Below are 19179 nucleotides of genomic sequence, written 5' to 3'. Positions count from 1 at the left end.
GTGCATCCTTCCTGGAACTCAAGGCTCCATGATTCTATACCTGCCAAAGCCCTTAAACTGCTCTTCCTGACCCCATCCTCAGGCCTTTCCCTCTGCCAGCAGGAGATTTAGTCTGGTGCCATCATAGTTTTGGTTCTTTTTGCGCAGCTTTACCTTTCCTGCACCGGCCTTGCTGTCCTGTGGCTGTTCCTGCTGCTGTGCAGAAGCAAAGAGAGCAATTCCAATCCATTAAAAGAGGGATTTACTTAACTGATCACAAAGTCTGACCCTGACTGGACTAATTATGAGCTCGGAGTCCAGCCCAGGTGGAGCTGGGTGTGGTGACCCTCCTGCTACTGACGCTGCCCGGGAAGGCCACACCGGAACCACTCTGTTGGGAGGTTGGTAATCACCTTGTTTACCGGATTTGGAACATCTGCCAGAATTATCTCCAGCTGTTTCAACTTCCTGTGGGATGGGATGTGATTAAAATCGTTCTCAACTCACACAACAGCTTTTGAAGCTGCCGAACACTCTCAGACCCTTCTTTCCCTTGGGGACCAAATGAGGAGGCTGCTGGGGTCCCAAACTTTGGAGAGGCCATTCCTGAGAGCTCTGACTGTTGGGTCATTTGATGATCCTGATTAAAACCCTGCCATAAAAGAAACAAAAATCAATTTATATAATGGCTGCCACATCCACTGATCATTTTTCTGCTGAGAAACAGCTGCACTAGGGAAAAAAATCACATTTTCTCATGTCGCCCTGTGCTTTTAACCTGGAGTTTAACCCAGTTTCCTCCTCATCCTCTATTTCCCCCACCCCTTATTTTAATCTTCTTTTTCTCTGCAGGTTGTACCTTTCCTCCTCCACCTCCTCCTTCTGAAATCCTTTGGAGATTTTATCTCTGCCTTGTTCCAGCACTTCCCGCCCGAGCCCGAGGGCATCAGCTGTGTATGGAGGCACCATGACATGCTCAGCCTGTTGAGCTCTCAGGGGATCAGAGGCTGATATTTGGCATTAGCCAATTAAGCAAAAAATTAATGAGCTTCTCCTTCGTCCACTTGCTGCTGTTGTAATAACAGCAATAGAAAAATGACTTAAATGTATTCACAAATTATATTCAATTTAATTAATAAACTTTCACATTCTTGTCAGGGAAATAGAAGATTAACAGATATCATAATTATGATGTTATTTGCTGAATTGATGATTTAATATCAAGGGCATTATTGAGGACGTTATTGGCTTGTTTGCCTTCCTGTCAAACCCCAAATAATAAACCATTTATTAAAAGAGATTAAAAGAGGCATCAGTCCCTTGTTAACGGGATCAAAAGTTACAGTCAGATTTTGGGTTGTTGGTCCCTAAATGAGTCTCTGCAGAGCCCTCCCTCCCTCAGGGACACAACACTGGCACTGTCCAACCCTGGAGCTGGTGACCTTCCTCCCCACTCTGGGTGGAATCCATGCTGGAAACTCCCACTGGCCTCCTCAAACTCAAAATTCCAGTCTGAAGCCAGCGCCAGGGCATTTCACCTCTTTTTTCCTGCAAAAACCAACAGATTTTTTACATTTCTCTTCATCCTTTTAGAGTCCTCCCCCTTTGCTGACCACGGAGAGGTTGTGGCCATTCCCTGCATGGACATTTCTGGCTCTGGGGAAGCTCTCCCTGCTCCTCGAGGGCTTTCCAGCCCTTCCCATGTGGGTCTTCTTCACTTTCCTTGCTCTAGTTGGACCTTGGACCTGATTCCAACCTCTCCCAGGTTGTTCCATGCTGCCCCAGAGATCCTGCTCTCCACTTCATCTAGTCGTGCCCTTCCTCTCCAAATAAAATTCCTGTGTGACAGCAGAATTGTTCTTCCTGCTCTGGAATTCCATGGTCTATTGTCTGATTCCTTCTAGCCATGTTTCAGAGCAGCTCCTGATGGAGTGACCAGTCACAGGTCCTGTTCCTCCTTATGCACCCTGTTTGGAGCATCCAGTGCTGCCCCTTCCCCTCCCTCTGGCCCCTACCCTGGATCCCGCCAATTCCATGAACCACTGCTCTTCAACAAAGGCAAAAGAAGATTTCCCCCCCAAAATCATTCCCAACCACCTGAGCTCTGTCTGTCTGCACAGGACAAATCCCTCCCACTTAGGGCCTTCACAGACCCCCTCTAGTTACAGTTTTCTCACCAGGAAATTTCACTATTTACCACAAACTGTTGAGAATTCATGGAATTCTAAAAATTCCCTAATATAGGGATTTTTTCCTGTGGTTGAATAGCAATTTTCAATCTCACCCAGTTCTAGGTCTGCGTGAGGGAAACTCCATCTGGTCTCCCTGTTGGACAGGATGAATGTGGGATCCACCTTGGAATATCTGTATTACTAGGACAATATATTCTTGCAGCTGGGAAACTGCAGGCTTAAAAGAGGAGAAACTTTGGGAGAGTACCAACCTTTCACCTCTTTATCTGCAAAAAGCACAAAGTTTTTGACATTTCTCTTTTTTTTTTTCTCTTCTCCCAGTCCTCGCTGCCTTCACTGACCACACAGGGAGAGGTTGTGGTTATTCCATGGAAGGAGGGGGGAGAAAAGGAAAGTCTGTGGGCTAAAGGAATTTTTATGAGTGTGTCTGTGTCATCCCAGCCCTAGTTCCAGGTGACTGAGGGCTCTAATTATGCAGGAATTTAGGCAGCTGGAGATCAAGATCTCTCTCAGCGCTCATTTATCTGCTTCATTGGGGCAGTTATTAAATTTAAATACTGGATTTATTCGTGTGCTACTGAACTGCTCTGGCAGTACTTTAATAGTCAGAAGTACATTGATATCCTTATTTATTCATTCTGCTCTGCCAGTGGGGCTTGTAAAAATCCTTCATTTATATTTAGGATCTTTTTTTTTATCCTAAACCCATAGGATTTCAGTCATTTTAACTTTTGTGTTTTCTATAGTTCTTTTTACCCCCCTTTTCTTTTAGTTCTTTTAATCCCTATTTTCTATAGAGTTTATGGCTGTCTCATCCCTGGAGGTGCTCAAGGACAGGGTGGACAGGGCTTGGAGTGACCTGGTCTGGTGGAAGGGAGACCTAAGAACTCCTGCCAGTGCCTAAAGGAGATCCAGGAGAGCTGCAGAGGGACTGGGAACAAGGGATGGAGGGACAGGACACAGGGAATGGCTTCACACTGCCAGAGGGCAGGGAGAGATGGGATATTGGGAAGAAATTCTTCCCTATGAGGGTGGGGAGACCCTAGAATGGATTTCCCAGGGGATGCTTCATTCCTGGAAGTGTCCCAGGCCAGGTTTTCCAGGGCTTGGATCAGCCTAGGATGGTGGAAGTTGCTCCTGCCCATAGCAGGAATGGAATGAGCTTCAAGGTCTTCCCAACCCAGACCATTCCATGACCCTATTTTGAGCTGATTTAGACCATCCTGTGGGAACATTGAGGCCTTTCCTTGGGTATCAGCCTGAGAGCTGGGATTTATTATTCTCATTTAAGGTTTGGGTTGAAGGTGGACAGAGGTGGATGAGGGTGGCAGAGTTTAGCAGGTTCCTGCCCCAGTTGAGCTCAAAAAGCTCCAGTTTCAGTCTGTGTCTGAATTTCTGGATGTTTCCAACATATCCATCCCAGTGCTCTCCTGGTTCCCTCATTGTCCACAAAAAGCCACACTTGTGTCATTGTCTCAGAAGCTTCTCCAGGTGGGAGGAACTTCCCCACCTTACCCACCTGTTCCAGGGACCATTCCAGATGGGGGGAACAACATGAGAGCCCTCAGTCCCTGCTCCAACAGCTGGACAAGTGGCCCAGGCAGACAGTTTTAATGGACCAAGTTTTGGGATGCAATTTAAATTTATCCTTAAAATCCCCAAGCCAAAGAGCCCTGCAGCTGTAACACCCTGATCTCATGAAAACCCATCTCCCTGGGAAGGATGATGGATGAACCTGTGATCACTTTGTCCCAGCTGTGTCAGGAAGAGGGAAGAATCACAGGAAGCTCCCCCTTCATCCGCTCCTGTGTCTGGAGCCAGCTTGACAGGTCCAGGTGTGGTTGGGATGTGCTGCCAAGGCTGATCCGGTGCCAGCTCCAATCACAACAGCTGCCCACGCTCTGGATTACGGCACGTGGGGTGGGATGGCTGCTCTGGGCTCCAGCTACCCCACAAAGCTCAGAATTCCTGCCTGGTTTGCTTCAGCTGCTGCACAGGGCAGGATTTTGGGATGGACACGTCTCTCAGCAGTGTTCCACAGGGAGCTGTGGGTGTTCACACTCCAGGATCACAACACTTCCTTCCATGATCCATGGGGATTACCTGGAGTGTTGCCCCATGCAGCTCTGGAATCAGGCACTTGCTAAGTGGGAAGAGGAGGGGCAGAGAGGGGAATTGCACTAGGAACCACTGCCATCCCTTCAGAGTAGTGGAATCATTTAGGTTGGGATCATCGAGTCCAACAATCCCCTCGGCACCCAAGGCCACCCCTGACCCTGTCCCCAAGTGCCACGTCCACACATTTCTTGGACATTTCCGGGGATGGGGACTCCACCCCTGCCCTGGGCAGCTGTGCCAGGGCTGGACAAGCCTTTCCAGGAAGGAATTTTCCCCAGTATCCAACCTAAACCTCCCCTGGAACAACTTGAGGCCATTTTCTCTCATGTGACTAACAACCTGGGAAAAGAGTCTGACCCCCACCTGGCTCCAACCTTCTCAGTCTCTTTCTGGAATTTCCACTGCCCTACCCCCCTTTTAAAATCCTGGTAATTGCACCATTTTTTAATGTTCACCATAATTATCAATTCCTGCAGGAGACAGAATTCTCAATCCAAGTCAGATCCTTATATGGGTTTATAAAAAGGGGGAATTCAGCAGGAAATCTTATTGAATCTCTTGGGGAAATGTAGATAATGAGTAAAATTTAATTAAAAAATCAGCACAGATGGAAGGTCTGAGATTCAAGTTGGCTGCTCCCGGTGTAAGGTGAGGCAGGGTATTTTGGTAGGGAAAAGTGGATTTCTCATCTGTTTTCCTGAAAAACACTATATTTCCTTGTGAGAAAAGCCTCGCTGAGCATCCAAAGTCTTGTCCACCTCAAGATATTCCATCTGGTTTAATAACCTCTTGCTACAAACCCCTAATTTAGAGGATTTATGAGGCACTTTCCAAATGGAGCCAGGATTGCACAGCCCTGACCACAGAACCTCTACATAACTGATGGATTCCCAGCCTGGCCTCATCCAGCTCCTTTGGGAGGAAGAGGATCCTGCCAGAGGAAGTTCAGCTCCTCCTAAAGTCACACAGGGGACAAAGAGGAGGTTCTTCCTATGGGGAAGTGGTTCCAGAGGTTGTTTTGGAGGAACCACATCTCAGTGTCTTCTTGAGGAATTAATCCAGGCTGAAGCCTCCAAGTGGTGCTGCCAGCAGCAGGATTTGGCTCCTAAATGTTTTTCCATGTGTCCATGGCCATTGAATGTTGGAAAGGTGGAGTCCGACACAGAGATGGGAGAGGGATGGATCAGTGCTCAGTGGGACAACTTGGGTTAGAAATTCTTGGATTCCAGTTCTGTACTGGATATCTCAGCTAAAAACCCACTCCATATACAAGGAGTTTTAGTCTGTGGTCTCATTATTGCCACACTGAAAAGCAGAACAACCCCAGCAGGAGGGCCAGAAGTCCTGCTCCATGGAAGTGACAGGTCACCTGTTCCCTAAAGTGACCTAATTTGATCATTAATAATTAAAAAACTAGTTGGACTGATTAAAATTTACACCTGGACTTTTTTTTTTTTAAGCATGTAAACTCTGCATCCACTTATGTAAGTGGATTTATTTAAATCCATTTTTCAAGCTAAAATTGATCAGAGATTCCATTTTTTCTGTTCTCTCAACGTTATTTCAGTTTTATGGACTATTTTTTTTATGCCAAGAGGAAGAAGAGTAGATGGGACCTTCCCTCTCCCTATAAGAAGAAAAAGTTGCTCTTGGGATATTCTGGGAATGAGAGAAAAGCAGGAATGGGAAGCAAAGGGTGCAGTAGGTGCTCCTGGTGATGTGAAGGGAAGTCAGACACCCCCAAGGACCATCAAGGTCTTATGCCCCTTGAAATGCCAGAAGAGGTGGGGAAATATGGGAGAGAACGAGCTGTGGAAATGAGCAGGGGTAACTGTAATTACGGATGGAGGCTAATGAGATAAGGAGATTTGTCAGCAAAGCTCATGAGTCAGCCAGGATTTGGGGAATTTCACAACTGCCCCACTGGTGTTGGTGTTTATCCGACCTCTCTGGGCAGCTATTAATTGCCTGATTAACCAAACCCAATAATAACATTAGAGACCTGCCAATTACCACGGAATGGAGACGAGCTCCTCCAGAACGTATAAAGGAGAACTTCCATACTCCTCCGGAGTAGCTGAGGATCCTTCATTCTCATTTCTCCTCCTGTTTCACCACCTTCTCCACCGGCTCTCCTGCCTGGAAGTGCTGCCATGAGACGATATTTCTCCAGATACGGGGATGGGAATTTCAGTTCTTCATCTGCTCACTGTGGGACTTTAGGTGGTGGAGATGGGAGATTCGGAGGTTTTGGGCATGGGTATGGCAGCAGGAGCCTCCACAACCTTGGAGGGTTCAGGAATGTCTATACTGGTGGAGGCTACGGAGGACAAGGAGTAGGATATGGGCGATGCCTTCGTTTTGGTGGCTGGAGACAGCCTGAGAGGGGCTTTGGTGGAAGTGGATATTTCATGGGAGCTTTTCAAGGTGGTGAAACAGGGCTTGGTGGCACCTACAGAGGAGGTTCAGGCAGGGAAGTGCTTGGAGGAGGCCTAGGAGTAGGAGAACAAGGGGCTGGAAGGGGACTGGGACAGGCTGGAGTTCTCCGAGGCATTGAGGAAGTCCATGTCAACACCAGCCTGCTGAGGCCAATGCAGCTCCAGGTGGACCCCGAGTTCCAGCGAGTTCGCTCTGATGAGAAGGAGCAGATCAAGGCTCTCAACACCAAATTTGCATCATTCATTGAGAAGGTGAGTCCTGGTCTCTGTTTGTCTTGTTATCTGGGAACAGGGGGGTACAAGGTGGGTGTGAGTCACGAGGATCTTCATGTTCCATCTTCTCCCCTGAAAAATCCCAGCATTGGCCCAATTCCCACAGGCTGGTGTGAAGCTCCCAATAGGTAGCTGTCAACACCACTGTGTGAATCACTTTTAGCCCTGGGATAAGGATCTTGGAGTCATCTTTTGTGGCAGGACAATAAACTGCCAGGATGTCACTGGCACATTGACTGACTCCTCTTTTGAGGAAAGGGGTTTCTGGGAATATATATTTGTATATTCCATGCCTGTATTCGGTGCCTGGGTGTTGTTGATGCCAGCAGGAAAAATGGATCATGGACTTGGACAACTTGATGAGTTAGTCTTTTTTTCTCAAGTAAAGTCAAGCCTTGGAAAAAGAGGCTGTTTTAGTGCCTCTTCTGGCAGAGAGTTTGCACTTGCAAGAAATTGCAAGTGAATTAAACTTCTGTGAATTATCAAACAAATCACTCCTTGGTTTGGAAGCTCTGCCATTTTCTAAACAGTCTATCTTCACCTCTTTTGTGACTTTCCATCTCTCCAGTTTTGTCTCCTCTTCTGCTTCTACTCAAACCAGCCACAAAAGCTCTTCTACCCCGGTGGTATCCAGGAGGTGTCTCTGTCTCTACTTCTCTCTGTTACATATCAACACTTCAGGCCTTCCTGTTTTACCGGAGAGGAGGTGTTGGTTATACTCAGGAGGTTTAAGATTCTGTAGCCCTGAAAAATCAGTGTGTCTGTGACTCCTTTCTTTCCCTCCCAAACTTTTGGGTGTCCGGGTTATCACCAGGTCAATACAATAGAAATCGTGGAGTGATTTGGGTTGGAAGGAATTTTAAAGCTCATCGAGTTCCTGCCATGGGCAGAGACACCTTCTACTAGACCACTTTGCTCCAAGCCCCATCCAGCCTGGCCTGGGAATGGAGCATCAAGGAATGGAGCATCCAGGAATGAAGCATTCTCTAGGAAATCCATTCCAGTTCCTCACCACCCCCACAGGGATGAATTTCTGCCCAACATCCCATCTCTCCCTGCCCTCTGGCAGTGAGAAGCCATTCCCTGTGTCCTGTCCCTCCATCTCTTGTCCCCAGTCCCTCTCCAGGTCTCCTGGAGCCCCTTTAGGCACTGGAAGGTGCTCCAAGGTTTCCTTGGATCCTTCATTCCAGGTGAACACTCCAGCTCTCCCAGCCTGGCTCCATGGCAGAGATGCTGCCCCTCTGGATCTGCTTTCCCTTCCAGGTTCAGTGTCTGGAGCGGCAGAACCAGGCGCTCTTGGCCAAGTGGGAACTTCTGCAGCAGCAAAGCTCTGGCCCTGAGGAGAGCAGGAACATCAACAACTTCTTCCAGACCTACATCACCAACCTGCAGCGGCAGCTCGAGACACTCCAGAGCCAGAAGGAGCAGCTGGATCCTGAAGCCTACAACATGCTCCGGCTTGTTGAGGATTATAAAAACAGGTCAATAGTCACAAATCTGGGAAAACAGGTGCTGGAGTTTTCCCAGGTGATGCTCATTGCGCCCTGGGATGGCAAAGCTCAGTTTTGCATCTGCAGGAGTTTGGGGTTTCTTAGCCCTGCTTTGCTGCAGGTGCATTATGGGGCTTGTCTTTGAGGCTGGCAGAGTTTGGTGAGGGTTGAACTCCCAAAAATGAGAGAAAAATCAAAGATCTCTCCCACCCTTTTCCCTTTCCAGACTCCTCCTCTTTCCTCCCCCCCAGCAATGAGTGACCCAGGATTCCAGTTTTGGGGCCCTGGTGGGGAGGGACAGAGCTGAGCTTGGGGTCAAGTTGGGAAGAGTTGTCACTTTTTCTGGCTTAGATAATTTATGTCCATCCACAGCACTGAAAAATGGAAAGTTTACCTCAGAATTACTAAATTTAGGACCGATCTGTATTGACCCCATTTTTTGGGATGTTTTAGTGCCTCTTCTTGCAGAGGGTTTGCACGTGCCAGAAATTACAATTAAAGCAAAATGAAAACTCGACACATTCAGTGTGTCATAGAATCACTTGACTATGATCAGTCAAGTTTACTGATCCACTTGACTTAAGATAGATAATTATAGATAATGCATAGATTAATTAAATAGATTAATTAATAATAGATAATAGATAGTAGATAATAGATAATAATCTACCTCCTTCTTTCCCCCAGATTTGAGGATGAGATCAACAAACGCACATCCAAGGAGGAGGAGTTTGTGGAGCTTAAAAAGGTGAATTAACCTGAGACCCTGAGCAAAATCAAAGCCTTAGAAATAAAACAGTATCTGGGTGGTTGCCAAGGATTTCAAAAGCTGATGTTTTTGCCAAGCTTTGTCTAATTCTAACTGAAGTAACTGAAAACTGGAACAAGACTGAGGCAGAATTATTTCCTCTAAAGAATGAATTAGTCTTTTGTAAGACAAATGTCTAAAAAGTGCTGTTTTTTCCCTATTTACTCAATCCCAATCCAGGTGGAATATTATTACTATGTTTAATAACATCTATAGATGGCTGTGAAGAATAAAAACTATCAGAGAAGAGAAAATTTAGCCAACTTTTATTAGAAGAATGAATAAAAATGATGTTTTCCCATTTCTCATGTTCCCCAGGAATGGATTTATGGCTGTGGTTGCTGTACTCATTTCCCAGCCAATTTTTTCATCTTAAACACTTTCCCTTTGTTTCTGTGACTTTTCAAATAATGTCTAAGATCTGTGGGCAATTATTTGATCCGAGAAATGAATGATTTATGGAAATATCCCAAGAATTGCACTTCAGTGGAGCATTTGGATCAACGAACAGTGGAGCATTTGGATCAATTTGAAATACAAATATTCTGATGGTTTTTTTTTTTGTTGTTTTTTCAGGAACTGGACAGTGCCTACATGGGAAAAATGGAGTTTGATGTCCGCGTGGATATCCTGAGGCAGGAGCTGGAGTTCCTCCGGTGTTTATATGAAGCTGTGAGTGATTGAAATCATACCCTCAGGTGTTGAAGTGCATGTCTTTTGGGGATTCCCAGAAATTTTGCCTGAGTGAGACTTTGTAGGTTGGAGAATTAATTATCCTTGGCCTTGGGTGAGTGAAAAGGGGACTGGTGTGTCCCAAAGGTTGGAAGACTTTGGCAATTACAAGTGGTGGGGGCATAGCAGTAACTGGGGGCTGCAGGTGGAGAAATTCCAGTGGGAAATTGGCCAGAAGGTCCCATTTTTGCCTCATAATGACCTGGACTGACCACAAAGACTGTTAAAATCCCAAACCTGGTTTTCCATGCAGGAGCTGTCCCAGTTGCAAACGGTTGTTGGGAACACTGACGTTGTTCTGTCCATGGACAACCACAGGGAGCTGAACATGGATGGAATCATCGAGGAGGTCAGGCAGGAACATGAGGCGATGGCCCAGAGGAGCATGGCCGAAGTGGATGCCATGTACTGGGGCAGGGTGAGTGGACACCAGGGAAACAGGGACACAAATCTCATTGGAAAAGAAACCAAAAATGTATTTTATCTTCTTCCCATCAGTACCAGGACCTGCAGAACATGTGGGTGAATCAACGAGAGCAGCTGAGGAACAGTCACCAGGAAATTCAGGAACTCGCCAGGCAGATTCAAAGACTCCAACCAGAAATAGAAATTGCAAGGAAAAAGGTAAAGCTGGTACTTTCCAGCAGAACTAAATGGTTTAAGCCCCTTTTCCAAGGGATCTCAGTGCAGTATGAGGAAGCCAGTCCTTTGGAGGCAAACTTAGGGATGAAGTTTTCTCTTCCAAATGAAGCAGATTTAGATTTTTGGGATCTATATTGGGGTTTAATTGCATTACTTTTTTGCATTTTCAGTGTTCTGTCATTGAAGAAAGCCTTTTGTTTTCCAAGGAATGCCAGGGGGGTTTGAAAATGATGGGATTTGAGGTTTTTCTATGCTGGGCTAGGAGTTGGACTCGATTATCCCTGTGGCTCCCCTATGGATATGGATATTCCATGGTTCTATAATAAAATTCTCCCCACAGAAGGGACACGGTCACATTCCCTTTGTTCCCTCTGCAGAATTCCAGCCTCCAGGACTCCATCAAAGATGCTGAGCACCGTGGGAGCTCAGCTGTCAGGGACGGTCAGGAAAAGCTTCAGGAGCTGGAAAACGCCCTGCAACAGGCCAAGGAGGACCTTTCTCGCCTTGTCCATGATTACCAGGAGCTCCTGAATGTGAAGCTGGGCTTGGACATCGAGATCGCCATGTATCGATCACTCCTTGAGGAGGAGGAGAACAGGTGGGGGAAAAATTCATCCTGGGTGGAGCACGTGGGCAAAGCAGCGTCTCCATGGATCTGTAAGTGGGATTTCCGGGATGGACTGGGCCTGGGATGAGTCACCTTTCCATGGATCATTGATGAAGCTGGACCTGAAGTTTAATTCTGATTTTATTGGCTGATTTACCTGAATGTCACTTTTCCTCCACAGGATCCAGGAAGGATCACCGGCCACAATCTGTGAGTATCCTGAGGATTTTCTCTGTGTTTTTTAAAAAAAAGTTTTTTCTACTTTGTGGTCTTAACACCATCAGAACAAACTATCCCAGTTCCCATCTTAATTCAGGAAAGGATGAAAAGGGGAGTTTGTGTATGAACACACATTAATATAACAACTGACTTTAGAATTATTGGCTAATTCCCACCAAATTTGGAGGAAATAGGAAACACCTCAATTAATCTATAGGTCTGTTTGATGAAGGGCAGAAGGGAAGGAAATAAAAACTAGTCCTAGAATTTGTGGAAAAGTTGAGGAAGCTGAAGGAAACAAAGTCTTGGCCTTCATAAAGGACAGGCATCACTTAGTGTTCATGGGTGGAATAAGACATACATTATGTTTAAAAAAAAAGCTAAAAACCCCAGAAAAATGAGAAAATATTCCACAGCTTGGTCTCTACTAATGGAGACTCTTGTTGCCCCCTTGAAAGATAAGTCCATGACCACCAGGGTAGGAAGGATGATGCATAAACCAGCTCCACTCAGAATTTTTTGGAGTAAAAAGAATAAATTGAACACAATTTCCATTTCTTGCAGGTGTCATTGACCACAATGCCAGAGTTACTGAACTCTTTGGAGGCACAAAAAGTGGGAAGGGGGGAATGAGCCCTAGCGGTACCAGTGGACACAGAATGAAAGGGCCGATCTCTGGAGGGGGAAAAGGTGGAAGCTCTGGAGGGGGTGGATCCAGCTCTGGTGGGGGTGGGTCCATCTGTGGAGGGGGAAAAGGCTTGGGTTATGGAGGAGGAGGAAGCTCAGGTGGTGGAGGTTCTATGTCCAAGGGTGGCAGCAGCTGTGGAGGGTGGGGGTCCAGCTCTGGTGGAGGCGGGTCTATTTCTGGAGGTGGAAAAGGTTCAGGGTATGGAGGAGGAGGAAGCTCTGGCAGTGGAGGGTCCATCTGTGGAGGGGGAAGCTCTGGCAGTGGTGGGTCCATGTCTAAGGGCAGCAGCAGCTCTGGAGGGTGGGGGTCCAGCTCTGGTGGTGGTGGATCCATTTCTGGAGGAGGGAAAGGCTCAGGATATGGAGGAGGAGGAAGCTCTGGCAGTGGAGGCTCCATGTCCAAGGGCGGTGGCAGCTCTGGAGGGTGGGGATCCAGCTCTGGTGGAGGTGGATCCATATCTGGAGGAGGGAAAGGCTCAGGATATGGAGGGGGTGGATCCAGCTCAGGAAGCGGAGGCTCCATGTCCAAGGGCGGCAGCAGCTCTGGAATTGGAGGATCTAGCTCTGGTGGAGGTGGGTCAAGTTATGGAGGTGGAAAAGGTTCAGGATGTGGAGGAGGAGGAAGCTCTGGCAGTGGAGGCTCCATGTCCAAGGGTGGCAGCAGCTCTGGTAGCTGTGGATCCAGCTCTGGTGGTGGTGGATCCATATCTGGAGGTGGAAAAGGTTCAGGATCTGGAGGAGGAGGAAGCTCAGGTAGTGGAGGCTCCATGTCTAAAGGCGGCAGCAGCACTGGAGGTGGAGGGTCCAGTTGTGGAGGTGGTGGATCCATTTCTGGAGGTGGAAAAGGCTCAGGATATGGAGGTGGTGGATCCAGCTCAGGTAGTGGAGGCTCTATGTCCAAGGGTGGCAGCAGCTCTGGTAGCTGTGGATCCAGCTCTGGTGGTGGTGGGTCAAGTTATGGAGGTGGAAAAGGTTCAGGACATGGAGGAGGAAGTTCAGGAAGTGGAGGCTCCATGTCCAAGAGCGGCAGCAGCTCTGGTAGCTGTGGATCCAGCTCTGGTGGAGGTGGATCCATATCTGGAGGTGGAAAAGGCTCAGGATATGGAGGTGGTGGATCCAGCTCAGGAAGCGGAGGCTCCATGTCCAAGGGCGGCAGCAGCTCTGGAATTGGAGGATCTAGCTCTGGTGGAGGTGGATCCATATCTGGAGGTGGAAAAGGTTCAGGATCTGGAGGAGGAGGAAGCTCTGGCAGTGGAGGCTCCATCTGTGGAGGAGGAGGAAGCTCTGGCAGTGGAGGCTCCATGTCCAAGGGCGGCAGCAGCTCTGGAGGGGGTGGATCCAGCTCTGGTGGAGGTGGATCCATATCTGGAGGAGGAAAAGGCTCAGTATATGGAGGAGGAAGCTCTGGCAGTGGAGGCTCCATCTCTGGAGGTGGCCAGAGCTCTGGTGGTTATGGATCCAGCTCTGGGAGTGGAAGATGCAGCCCTCAAAGTGGGGGGATGAGCTCAGGGGGTGGGAGCAGTTCAGGAAGGAGAGGCTCCATGTCTGGAGGAGGAGGAGGACAGGGAAGTTCATGTCACGGAGGCTCCATGTCTGGAGGTGGCCAGACCTCTGGAGGATGGGGGTCCAGCTCTGGGAGGTGCAGCCCCCATAGTGGTGGGATGAGCTCTGGAGGTGGGAGCAGCTGTGGCAGGAGAGGCTCCATGTCTGGAGGTGGAGGACAGGGGAGCTCTGGCAGTGGAGGCTCCATGTCAGGAGGTGGCCAGAGCTCCGGTGGTTACGGATCCAGCTCTGGGAGATGCAGCCCCCATAGTGGTGGGATGAGCTCTGGAGGTGGAAGCAGCTGTGGCAGGAGAGGATCCCAATCTGCAGGTGGCCAGAGCTCTGGTGGTTATGGATCCAGCTCTGGGAGTGGAAGATGCAGCCCACACAGTAGTGGGATGAGCTCTGGAAGTGGCAGCAGCTGTGGAAGGAGAGGCTCCATGTCTGGAGGTGGAGGACAGGGGAGCTCTGGAAGTGGAGGCTCCATGTCTGGAGGTGGCCAGAGTTCCGGTGGTTATGGATCCAGCTCTGGGAGTGGAAGATGCAGCCCTCAGAGTGGCGGGATGAGCTCTGGAGGTGGCAGCAGCGGTGGCAGGAGAGGATCCCAATCGGGAGGTGGAGGACAAGGAAGTTCTGGCAGTGGAGGCTCCATGTCTGGAGGTGGCCAGAGCTCTGGCGGTTATGGATCCAGCTCCAGCAGTGGAAGATGCAGCCCTCAAAGTGGAGAGATGAGCTCGGGAGGTGGGAGCAGTTCAGGAAGGAGAGGCTCCATGTCTGGAGGAGGAGGAGGACAGGGAAGTTCATGTCATGGAGGCTCCATGTCTGGAGGTGGTCACAGCTCTGGTGGTTATGGATCCAGCTCTGGCAGTGGCAGTTGTAGCCCCCACAGTGGGGGGATCAGCTCTGGAGGTGGGAGTGGGTCTAGCAGGAGAGGCTCCATCTCTGGAGGTGGAGGAAGCTCAGGCCATGGAGGATCCAGTTACGGAAGTGGTGGGTCCATCTGTGGCGGAGAAGGAGGCTCAGGCTATGGAGGGAGCTCAGGATATGGAGGTGGCTCTGGAAGGAGAGGCTCCATCTCTGGAGGTGGTGGAAGCTCAGGCCACGGAGGATCCAGTTATGGCAGCGGTGGCTGCATTGGTGGAGGAGAAGGAGGCTCAGGGTATGGAGGAGGTTCAGGGTATGGAGGAAGCTCCAGCAGGAGAGGCTCCATCTCTGGAGGTGGAGGAGGAGTAGCAGGAAGCTCAGGCCATGGAGGATCCAGTTATGGCAGCGGTGGCTGCATTGGTGGAGGAGAAGGAGGCTCAGGCTATGGAGGAGGTTCAGGGTATGGAGGAAGCTCCAGCAGGAGAGGCTCCATCTCTGGAGGTGGAGGAGGAGTAGCAGGAAGCTCAGGCCATGGAGAATCCAGTTATGGCAGCGGTGGCTGCATTGGTGGAGGAGAAGGAGGCTCAGGCTATGGAGGGAGCTCAGGATATGGTGGTGGCTCTGGAAGGAGAGGCTCCATCTCAGGACGTGGTCACAGCTCTGGAGGGTGGGGATCAGGCTCTGGCAGTGGCGGGAGCAGTTCTGGAGAAGGAATTGGCTCCGGCTATGGAGGAAGCTCAGGCAGTGGAGGATTGAGCTCTGGTGGGTGCACTGGTGGAGGAGAAGAAGGTTCAGGTTATGGGGGAGGGTCAGGGTATGGAGGAAGCTCTGGCAGGAGAGGCTCCATCTCTGGAGGTGGTCACAGCTCTGGTGGTTATGGATCCAGCTCTGGCAGTGGCAGTTGCAGCCCCCACAGTGGGGGGATCAGCTCTGGAGGTTGGAGCAGCTCTGATAGGAGAGGCTCCATCTCTGGAGGTGGAGGAAGCTCAGGCCATGGAGGATCCAGTTATGGCAGCGGTGGGTCCATCTGTGGAGGAGAAGGAGGCTCATGCTATGGAGGGAGCTCAGGATATGGAGGTGGCTCTGGCAGGAGAGGCTCCATCTCTAGAGGTGGAGGAGTAGGAGGAAGCTCAGGCCATGGAGGATCCAGTTATGGCAGTGGTGGCTGCATTGGTGGAGGGGAAGGAGGTTCAGGGTATGGTGGAGGAAGCTCAGGCAGGAGAGGTTCCATCTCTGGAGGTGGTCACAGCTCTGGTGGGTATGGATCCAGCTCTGGCAGTGGCAGTTGCAGCCCCCACAGTGGGGGGATCAGCTCTGGAGGTGGGAGTGGGTCTAGCAGGAGAGGCTCCATCTCTGGAGGTGGAGGAAGCTCAGGCCATGCAGGATCCAGTTATGGCAGCAGTGGCTGCATTGGTGGAGGAGGAGGAGGCTCCGGCTATGGAGGGAGCTCAGGATATGGTGGTGACTCTGGAAGGAGAGGCTCCATCTCAGGACGTGGTCACAGCTCTGGAGGGTGGGGATCAGGCTCTGGCAGTGGCAGTTGCAGCCCCCACAGTGGAGGGATCAGCTCTGGAGGTTGGAGCAGCTCTGGTAGGAGGGGCTCCATCTCTGGAGGTGGAGGAAGCTCAGGCCATGCAGGATCCAGTTATGGCAGCGGTGGGTCCATCTGTGGAGGAGAAGGAGGCTCAGGCTATGGAGGGAGCTCAGGATATGGAGGTGGCTCTGGCAGGAGAGGCTCAATCTCTAGAGGTGGAGGAGTAGGAGGAAGCTCAGGCCATGGAGGATCCAGTTATGGCAGTGGTGGCTGCATTGGTGGAGGAGAAGGAGGTTCAGGGTATGGTGGAGGAAGCTCCAGCAGGAGAGGCTCCATCTCTGGAGGAGGGAGCTCAGGCCATGGAGGATCCAGTTATGGCAGCGGTGGTTCCATCTGTGGAGGGGAAGGAGGCTCATGCTATGGAGGAGGTCCAGGATATGGTAGTGGCTCTGGCCGGAGAGGCTCCATATCTGGAGGTGGTCACAGCTCTGGGGGATATGGATCCAGCTCAGGCAGTGGCAGTTGCAGCCCCCACAGTGGGGGGATCAGCTCTGGAGGTTGGAGCAGCTCTGGCAGGGGAGGCTCCATCTCTGGAGGTGGAGGAAGCTCAGGCCACGGAGGATCCAGTTATGGCAGCGGTGGCTGCATTGGTGGAGGAGAAGGAGGCTCAGGGTATGGAGGAGGTTCAGGGTATGGAGGAAGCTCCAGCAGGAGAGGCTCCATCTCTGGAGGTGGAGGAGGAGTAGCAGGAAGCTCAGGCCATGGAGGATCCAGTTATGGCAGCGGTGGCTGCATTGGTGGAGGAGGAGGAGGGTCAGGCTATGGAGGGAGCTCAGGATATGGTGGTGGCTCTGGAAGGAGAGGCTCCATCTCAGGACGTGGTCACAGCTCTGGAGGGTGGGGATCAGGCTCTGGCAGTGGCGGGAGCAGTTCTGGAGAAGGAATTGGCTCCGGCTATGGAGGAAGCTCAGGCAGTGGAGGATTGAGCTCTGGTGGGTGCACTGGTGGAGGAGAAGAAGGTTCAGGTTATGGGGGAGGGTCAGGGTATGGAGGAAGCTCTGGCAGGAGAGGCTCCATCTCTGGAGGTGGTCACAGCTCTGGTGGGTACGGATCCAGCTCTGGCAGTGGCAGTTGCAGCCCCCACAGTGGGGGGATCAGCTCTGGAGGTTGGAGCAGCTCTGATAGGAGAGGCTCCATCTCTGGAGGTGGAGGAAGCTCAGGCCATGGAGGATCCAGTTATGGCAGCGGTGGGTCCATCTGTGGAGGAGAAGGAGGCTCATGCTATGGAGGGAGCTCAGGATATGGAGGTGGCTCTGGCAGGAGAGGCTCCATTTCTGGAGGTGGAGGAGTAGGAGGAAGCTCAGGCCATGGAGGATCCAGTTATGGCAGCGGTGGCTGCATTGGTGGAGGAGAAGGAGCTTCAGGTTGTGGAGAAGTGTCAGGATATAGTGGAGGCTCTGGATATGAGGGAGGCTCAGGGTATGGAGGACACTCTGGATATGGAGGAGGTTCAGGTTATGGAGGTGGAATCTCAGGCAGGAGAGGATCCATCTCTGGAGGAGGAGGAAGCTCCAGCTCTGGAGGTTGGGCATCGAGCTCTGGTGGCATCTGCAGCCCTGGCAGTGGGGGGGAAGGAGGTTGGGATTGCTCTGGGGGGAATGGTTGTTACGGAGGTGGGACATCTGAAGCTGACACACCTAGCTGCGGAGATGGGACTGAAGAATGCAGCTCGGGAGGAGGGTGGTCTTCTCCAAGTCCGGGTTACTGGTCTGCCTATGGAAGTGGCTCAGGTACCTCTGGAGATGCTGCCCACAAGTGAAACTTGGATGCAAAATCTTGCCAGTGGAATAGGATGAAGCCATTCCCTCATTGTTGGGGGCAACTGGGCTTTCCTGCTGTCACCACTGGTCTGGATGGGCTGTGCATCATCCCCAGCTCCCCCTGCACAGACATCTCTGGACTCTCCATCCCACTCCTCTGCTGGATATTGATATTGTGACAGTGTCTCTTCCTCGGGCTTTTTTGGAGCTTTTCATCTGTGGTTGTTTGGAACCTTTTCTTTGGCAACTAAAAGCTTGAAACCCTGTCTGGTGTGTTTGTTTTGGTCTGGGGGAGGGCAGAACTCTGATGTCTCTGATGAGATGCTTGATAGAACTTTCCATATAAACAAGTTCATGGAAATCTGATCCAACTACAGGAAAAAAATCCTGGAAAAAGTGAAAAAGTGGAAGAAGGTGGCTGGAAAAGAATGACAAATGCAGAACATCTGCTGTGAAAATGGGGTTTAGGGCCAAGTCCTTTAGGGCTGGTCTGACTAGTCAACCAGGACACATGGCTACACCTTGGATCCATCATTCCCTCCAGGAGTCACTCATTAAATAAGCTGGGGGCAGATCCTCCTTGTAGGTTTTTTTGGCACTGCAGCTGCAGATGAAGAAAGGAGGAGAAAGTCTGGGGACTACAAAGTTTCACCTTACTTTTGGTCCCATTTTCCCACTGGAGTCCCAAGTTAAAGTGAGATGGGGTGTACCCAAGTAAACCTTTCTTGGCCAACATCTGATTTTGGGGTTGTCCTGTGCAGGGTCATGAGCTGGACTCGATGACTGTTGTGTGTCCCTTCCAACTCAGGATATTCCATGATTCTATGATATTATTCAGTGGTGCTTTTCCCACAGGAAGCAAAATATTCCATAAATTTCTCCCAGAACCTCCTTAAAGTCCAATCAAAAGATCTAACAAAGCACAGAGCTGCTGATTTTACCTCAAAAGTTTGTTCAAGAAGCTCAGTTTAATAGTATCACCCTGTTTTAGCAACACTCCACTGAGATAACCAGAGTGTCCTAATTCCACCAGGATTATTTCATGTCCTTTCCCCCAGTTAAAGGGAAGGAGGATCCTCTGTTATGGAAATAATTCCAGCTGTGAAGAGTCCTGGGAGTGGCAGGAGGGTGAGGAGGAGATACCCAGAAATTTGGGAAATCCACTGTGGAGACCCTTTTGCAAAGGGCTGTAGAGCCACAATAACAACCACTTAATGTCAATGGAATTATGGAA

At 50.1% G+C, this 19179-nt stretch overlaps 1 protein-coding gene across 1 annotated transcript; it reads left to right on the top strand.

Annotated features, from left to right (window-relative positions):
- Nucleotides 1-6880: 6880 nt before the first annotated feature.
- Nucleotides 6881-18144, top strand: LOC146425987 (uncharacterized). Its single transcript, XM_085041094.1, has 9 exons — nt 6881-6979; nt 8264-8481; nt 9178-9238; nt 9875-9970; nt 10284-10448; nt 10529-10654; nt 11050-11270; nt 11461-11489; nt 12063-18144. Exons 1-9 carry the CDS (start codon nt 6881-6883, stop codon nt 17942-17944), a joined length of 6897 nt encoding a protein of 2298 aa, XP_084897220.1. The 3' UTR covers nt 17945-18144.
- Nucleotides 18145-19179: the final 1035 nt, after the last annotated feature.

Source organism: Lichenostomus cassidix, chromosome 29 (genome assembly GCF_008360975.1).
Source record: "Lichenostomus cassidix isolate B80296 chromosome 29, HeHo_3.0, whole genome shotgun sequence".
NCBI lineage: Eukaryota > Metazoa > Chordata > Aves > Passeriformes > Meliphagidae > Lichenostomus > Lichenostomus cassidix.
This window is presented reverse-complemented; position numbering and strand designations above follow the sequence as displayed.